Raw genomic sequence first — 7,778 nt, forward strand, 5'->3', positions numbered from 1 at the left:
TTATAGCACAATATCATGTACCACAATTTATTAGCCACTTTCCAATTGGTGGGTACCCCCCCCCCCAGTTTCCAATTGTTTGCCACCATAAATAGATCATTATACTTTTTTATACACTGGTCCTGGTCCTTTTCCTCTTTCGTTGGTCTCTTTGGGGTATAGACTTAATAGCAGTATTGCTGGGGTAAAAGGTATGTAGTTTAATGGCTTTGAAGGCATAGTTCCAAATTGCTTTCCAGAGCAGCCTGACCAGTTCACAGTCCTACCAACAGTGTAATGAGGTACCTGTATTCCCACAGCTTCTCTGACAAATTTGTTTTTGTTTACTTTGCCTATCTGCTGGGTGGGAGGTGGAACTTCAGAGTTGCTTTAATGTACACTTAGTTATTAGTTTTTTGGAACATTTTCTTCACATGGCTATTGATAACTTGGATTTCTTTCCCTGAAAACTACTTGTTCATATCCTCTGACCATTTATCAATTGGGAAGTGGCACTCATTCTTGTAAGTTTGAAGCAATTCTCCATGTATCTTGGAAACAAGGTCCTAATCAGAGAAACTTGCTGCAAGTGTTCTCCCAGTTGTTTTCCTTCTAATTTTAACTACATTGTTTTTCTGTAAAACTTTAAATTTTATATCTTCAAAACTGTTCATTTTGTTTGTGATCCTCTACCTACAGATGTGAAAGGTATTTTCATCTTTATTCCTCTAATTTGTTACCCTCCAATTTTTTCCACTCAACTGACACCCAAAGGGCAAGCAATGCACTTCCCCTACCTATCTGTAATTTTTAGAGAGCAACTGTGTCTGTGAGTACTGATAATTCCATAGGAAAGAAGGAAATAAGCATTTATTAAACACCTACTATGTGCCAGGCACTGTTCCAAGGATTTCACAAATATTATCTCATTTGATCCACACAACAACCTGTTAAGATAGTTGCTTTTATTATTGTTTTACAGTTGAGGAAACTGAGGCAATCAGGTTAAGTGACTTGCCCAGCTAGTAACTAAGGATGACTTTGAACACCCATCTTCCTGACTCCAGCACCCTATCTTCAGTTGCCAAGGAAACATATCCCATGCCAATTTTCCTGAGATGATCATGTCATACATCTTGTAAACCCTAAATACTATTCATGTTATTGATCATTACACTGGTGTCCCAGAACTCTAAGGTTGTGGGGATGATTCGATTGTGGAAATGGATTGTGGCACTGATTATGACAGCAATAGACAGCACGGCAAAGCAAACTGGGCTGGGCCAGCCTATGGCAGCTGGATTTGGGGATGAGGGAGCTGAAAGAATGGAAATAACTACCTGAGTGAGATGGAAGAATATAGTTTAGGCTCCAACCACCCTTCCTAAATCAGGCTCAGCATATAGAAACAGCAGAATAAAATAATTGCAGTGAACAGGGAGCCAAATGGGAGCCTAAAAGTGGAAGGGTAGATAGTGTAAGCCACAGTGGAAACAACTATACTAGCATCAGGATGGAGTGATTGCTGAACCATGAAAGATTGTGATTTAAAGGTGTATGAACAACACAGGTAGGTTAAAGGAGTAAAAAAAATCAGGATGGAGGAGTAGCTGTTGGGAAGACTATGCTGGCCAAGCCCTTGGGGAAAAAAATCTGAATATTCAGTAGGATATTGTTTTTCTAATCTTTTTTTTTTTTTTAAGTGAGGCAATTGGTGTTAGTGACTTGCCCAGGGTCACACAGCCAGTAAGTGTTAAGTGTCTGAGGCCGGATTTGAACTCAGGTACTCCTGACTCCAGGGTCGGTGTTCTATCCACTGCGCCACCTAGCTGCCCCTTTTTGTTTTCTAATCTTTGATGGTCTATGACATACTATAAACTGCATGGAAACACATCAGGACAGAGGTCTTTCTCCCTCCTTCCTAACGAGCTAGCCCTCTAAACCCCCAAATTCCCTACTACAGCATATGTAAACATTCACAAGCTTAGTCTTAGAAATTACATTCTGATACCTGATTAGTATGGGGGTTACCCTGGCTTCCCAAAGCTCATAGAACATGGGCTCTGTTGGCCCTATTAAGGTACAAAGGTCAAGACCAGAACAGTAATGGACTAGCCTGATATGTCCAACCTGGATAAGTTCTTTGAGGCTCACTGCCATAGATTTAGCCACTGAGGTAACTGGTTTTTTTGTCACAGCACTTCAAAAAAACCATCTACTATGGAACCCAGGTGGGCCTGCATGAGTGGAGTCCTCTGACAAAATTATGGCTCTTCTTAAGTATATACCATTTCAGCCTCATTCCATCACCTCCTGGTCAAAAAGAAGCAAAGAAAGAATACCCAGGACATGATGATGTACCAGCCTTTCTGAGATTCATCACAGCATCCCAACTCACTGCTTGCAAAACTGATCTAACCCTGGCCCCTCCCATTTAACTGGTAATTCCCCCTTTCCAAAAACCCAGGATAAGGAGAGTCACTGTGAACTAATGCTATCTAGGAACAGTATTAGAATATTGTATTCTTTAAAACACAACTATCCAGTCACAAGCCATATAACTCTAAGTCTACCATACCTCAGACATCTGAAATAGGACAAATAATGAGTATTCTAAGAAGAAGGAGGCATGGGAAGGTTTGCCCGGAATGATTCCTAAGGCTGAGACTGAGGAGACATATCAGATGAGACACAGGCACATACCAAATTCCCCTAGCCTCTCGGGTGCTGTCCTCATTCTAACTGAGCCCTTAGGTGTGTTTGTTCTAAATAGGGAGGGTCTCAAGAGATTGAAGATCAGCTCCAAGTCATCCTTGGGGTTATTTCATATCAGGTTTCCTATACTCTACTATTTCTGCTTGGTGTCTGGTCTGGTAAAAACTTTTATTTCATCTCAAACATCACAAGTTACCAGAACAGGTTTTATTTCATTGGAAAAATCCATACAAAGAACTGAACCTGGGACCCATAGAGAAAATACTTACTTGCATCTTTAAATACAAATTTAACAGTTTAGCAGCTCTGTGAGGGAAAGAGAGAAGAAGGGAAGAAAACTGACTGCCTCCAACTGCTCAATCCACAGCTTCCTACTTTAACTTCACATCCCCTTAATATCCATAAGGGGCTCAAAATGTCCCAAAGGGGCCTGTGTATGACTTACAGGAAAGGCCTTACCAGAAATAGGCTGAAATGCTTGCTTGAGTCCCTACCTTCTAGAACTTTCATTGAAGAGTCTGAGAGTTGCCAACAGTAGTTATTAAAAAAATGTACATATAGACAGTGCCGAAAGACTGTCAGTCCATTGATCTTTTTCAACCACTCTAACACACAGGCAGTGACATTTCAGATATGAAGGATAAAATACACATATCAAAAATATTTGTTATATAAAAAAATCTCATTCCCTGGGATCCAAGACCTGCCCCCTTGTTTACAGTCACAGATCATCTCAGTGAAGCCAGGACTAACTGGCCAGTAGTGAAGCTAGGCTGTCAGTCATACATGACACAGGTGCAGTAAAGAAAACCAGAAAAAGGGAAGGGTGAGTGGCCTTTGCGTACTTACTCAATCAAAGGGCTAGGAGAGATGGCTGGACACGGAAAAGGGCAGAAAAAGACAAGGCTGAGTCCTGATTGGCTCAGGCTCTTCCCCAAAGTCTAGAAGGAGTTTTGTGTAGGCTGTGACCTTCGTGGGGGTAGAGGGGCCGGTTTCTGTGTAGTCCAGTGACTGCTAACTCAGCCTGATTGGCATGGCTGCCATGGAACTAAAGGAACATACATTCTCATTTTTTTTCCCATCCCAAATCCAAGTAGCTGGGGTGTGACAGGGAAAGTACCAAGTACGTGGGATGACAGGAAAGGGGCTGTACAGAAAAGAACTTTACACAAGCTTTTTGGCCTCAAAGAAACTCTTGAGGTGTCGCATCTGCCAGATGCCAGTGAGGATGAGGATGACAGTCTGAGCAATGGACCACCACAGCACTCTCTGGTTGGTGCTCTCGCTGGTCATACGGAAGCGTTCCTCCCGATACTGTAGGAGACATGAGAGATACGTATGGAGACAGGGAATGAACACTTCCGAGTTATGAGGTTAAAGCAAATGACTCCTCCCTCCTATATTATAATTGTTCCCACGAAGGGGAATACTAGAATCCTGGAGGGGTTTTGCTCATTTGTTTGTTTCTTAAAGCTGAAAGATACCCTAGTGATCATCTTGATCAGTCCTGTCATTTGTTAAAACAAGGAAAGTGTGACCAAAGGGCACAATATGACTTGCCAAAGGTGATACAGCTAGTTAGGGTCAGTTAGGACTAGAAACTCAGTACTCTAGAATCCTAGTTTAGTGATCATTCCCACTATATCACACTAACTTTTATTAAACCTTTGGTTCTAAGGGGTTCACTTCTTCCCCACTGTAAGGTCCCGCTATAATATTCTGCACTATAACGCCCAAGATTTTCTAGTTATAATGCTAACATTTGAAAAGAAATCAAACACTTAACACTTACTAGCTGTGTGGACCCTGGGCAAGTCACTTAACCCCAATTGCCTCACTTAAAAATAAAAAATTTTAAAAAGAAAAGAAATCAAGCTCTCTTAGGTTCAAAAGTGGGCCCAAGGAGGATCCACAGAGTTACCATTCTTATCAGGATGTAAGTTGCCTCTTTGTTGGAAGCCTGACTTTCCACAACAATAATAAGTAGTACTAACATAATCATAATCAATTTATATAATACTTTACAGTCTAAAAACACTTTCCTGACAAAAACCCCTTAGGATACGTAGTGGAAATATATCCTCGTTTTACAGATGAGGAAACTGAAGCTCAAAGTGACTCTTGCCAGTCACAAAACTAGGAGGTGTAAGAGGCCTGAATGAAAATTCAGGTCTTCTGACACCAAGTCCAGTGCTCTTCCCACTATGCCATGCTAATTCTCACTCTCTTTCCCAACATGTTATGAATTTCCCAGAGTCGGGAAGAAACTAAGCATCAGCTTTTAGGTTCTGGATGGTATAGGAAGCAATCAGCTTCCACTCAGGACAAGGTGGTACCCTTACCCGCTGGTAGTTCTGTTCCTTTTGAATCTGTTCCACCTGATCAAGCAATTGGCGGGCACGGAGTTGTAGTTCTGTTAATTTATCCTTAGCAGCAATTTCAGGGTAGTTGTTGGTATGCTCGCCAACCTGTATATCCAGATGTACCCGCTGGGTAAAAAACAAACATAAACAAGGTCAGGACCTGGAGTCCAGGCAGACCACACCATTCTGATCTCTGAGTGATAAGGCCTCAGAGAAAATATGTGTATGCTCTTAAAGATTTGCTAAGCCAGGTGTTCAAACAGTCCCAGTGAGTACATTAAAAACATCATTACTATATCTATCAGGAACATTAGTGCCTGGATAGGAAGTTGCTCAACATTCTTAATGCCTGTCTCCTTAGCAATATGTCATATGTGGAAATAACAGCAGCCCCCATTTTCCACTGGGGGAACGATTCTGGGGGAATCAGTAATTCCTTAAAGGGGCAGATTCCCTTACTAGTTTGCCGCCCGAAAAGATGGTCATTCGAGTAGAATTGGAGTGCAGGCAGATCTGGTGGTCACCTGGGGTATGGGAGGTAAAGGTGAATCGGCCCTTCTGAACCATACTGCCTTGATAATACCACCTGCAAAAGAGTGCCAAGAATGAAAACCCAACCCAACTAGCCTTTACAATCTTTATTTCTTCTATAAGTCTAATCATTTCATGCCCCTGGCTCGAAACCCTTATATGGCTCCCCAGTGCTGATCTAATAAAATCCAAACATGCAACGCCCTCTTCAACCTGGTCTCAACCTCCTTTTCAGAATTTGTCCTACTATTCTTCATAAAATCCAGCCAAACTGGACAATCTACTCTTCTTGGAATAAGTCTTGTTCTTTGCTCAATGCCTTTATTTGTGGCCTACTTTCCATGATCTCCTTTTCTATCAGAAGAGGAAATATTATGTGTAGAGATAAATATAAAACGCATGTAAAGTAATTTCTGAGGACTAACAAATGGGAAGTAAAGATCTCTCGTAGGAAGATTGTAAAAAGCACTTAAGTTGGGAAATAATCTTAACAAGGGACCCGTGACCTTATTTTTTTTAATGTTTTGATAATTGTATTTCAACATAATTTATTCCCTTTGTAATTTTATATATTTTATTTATTAAAAACATTGTTCTGATAAGGAGTCCATAGGCTTCATGAGCCTACCAAAGAGGTCTGTGACCAAAAAAAAACAAAACAAAAAACCCGTGGATCCACTGACCTAAACTGAGACTTGTAAGGAAGCACTTAAGCTGAATCTTAGAGTCTTTGTTTTAGAGGGTTTTTTTTTTTGGCTGGGCAATGAAGGTTAGGTGACTTGCCCAGGGTCACACAGCTAATAAGTGTCGAGTGTCTGAGGCTGGATTTGAACTCAGGTACTCCTGAATCCAGGGCCAGTGCTTTATGCACTGCACCACCTAGCTGCCCCTTAAATTGAATCTTGAAGGGAGCTAGAGGCTCCAAGAGGTTGAGGTAAAGAAATGCATTTCAGATACCCTTAGGGTCTTCTAAGGAAGGGAGGCAGGAGGACCAGCAAGTGGGTCTCACCTTTCCATCAGGATCTTTCACTTCCACATGCATCCCCAGCCCTGGGGTGGAAGGCAGGAAGGTCTCCGTCCTGCTTATCCCATAGCTGGGTGCGGTAATTCCCTGCAGGGCAGATGAGTTTTCTATCACAACACCCTTAGCAGCGGCGAATCCCCCAAGACACCTGTCCCACAGGGGCTGAATGCTACCAGATGGGTCGGGGAGGGAGGGGAGCAGGGTTTTCATGAATTATGGGTGAGCCAGGAGAAGGGACCCCTTCTGGGGCCAAGTTAACACTCCCAGGCCGCCCCACGGAGATAAATTGGGGGGTCAAAGCGGGGCTACACGTAGCCCAGTTCTGACTTGGGCGTAGTGGGTAGGGGGAGATGAAGAAAGAGATCCGGTCCAGGGCAGGGGCTGGTGCCAAGGGTTGGTTTCTTTCGGCGCCAGAAGGTCAGAGGTCAGAGTCGGGGTCAGAGTCTGGGCCGGCGCCGGGGTAGAAAGTGAGGGACTGCCCCCCAACCCAGTGCTAACCGATAACCATGGTCTCGTCGGGGATTTCCTCGATGAAGCAGCGTTTCTCCGTCTCTCCGATGTGGAAATAAAGTCCCTGCACTGAAGCCAAGGCCAACCAGAGCAGGAGCAGCAAAGCCTGATGCCACATCGCAGCCCGAAACAGCCCGGCCCAAACACCTGCCATCACTGACGGCTCAGCCGCCCAACGCGCCTGCGCGACGAGCAATCGCGCAGGCGCTTCCAGTCCTGGACCTCTCCAAGGCAACTCTGCACACAGCTACAGCCGAAAAGACCCCGACATGCGCAGTCTGGCTCTGCCCTCACCCTTACCAGGCGCCCTTCTCAGAAATGACAGCCTGCGCCAAATCCTCTGCTCTCCCAGCCCAAGAAGAAATTTACATGCACTTTGACAATAGAGTAGGCGTTTCTCTGCTCTCATCAAGGATCCTGGAGTATTTGAGTTATGATCTAGTGTTAGAATTGGTTGGGCTGCTAGTTCAGGACCTCTAGGGCAACAGGCAGACCATGAGAGAGCGACCGTAGAGGTCTTGTAGTCAATCAACAAGCATTTATTAAGTTTATGATGTGCCAGGCACAGAAATCTAGTAGGCAACTAAGTAGTGTTCAGTAGATAGAGCATGCAGAGCGTGGAGTCGGGAAGATGTGAGTCCAAATCAAACCTCAGA

At 43.6% G+C, this 7,778-nt stretch overlaps 1 protein-coding gene across 1 annotated transcript; it reads right to left on the reverse strand.

Annotated features, from left to right (window-relative positions):
- Positions 1–929: 929 nt before the first annotated feature.
- On the reverse strand, positions 930–7,327 carry TMED4 (transmembrane p24 trafficking protein 4). The gene is given in 7 exon segments (XM_043984265.1): positions 930–4,008; positions 5,037–5,183; positions 5,517–5,612; positions 5,614–5,643; positions 6,598–6,666; positions 6,668–6,699; positions 7,111–7,327. Coding segments are annotated over 7 exon segments (690 nt in total). The 5' UTR covers positions 7,277–7,327; the 3' UTR covers positions 930–3,858.
- Positions 7,328–7,778: the final 451 nt, after the last annotated feature.

This window comes from Dromiciops gliroides, chromosome 2 (genome assembly GCF_019393635.1).
Source record: "Dromiciops gliroides isolate mDroGli1 chromosome 2, mDroGli1.pri, whole genome shotgun sequence".
Classification (NCBI taxonomy): Eukaryota; Metazoa; Chordata; class Mammalia; order Microbiotheria; family Microbiotheriidae; genus Dromiciops; species Dromiciops gliroides.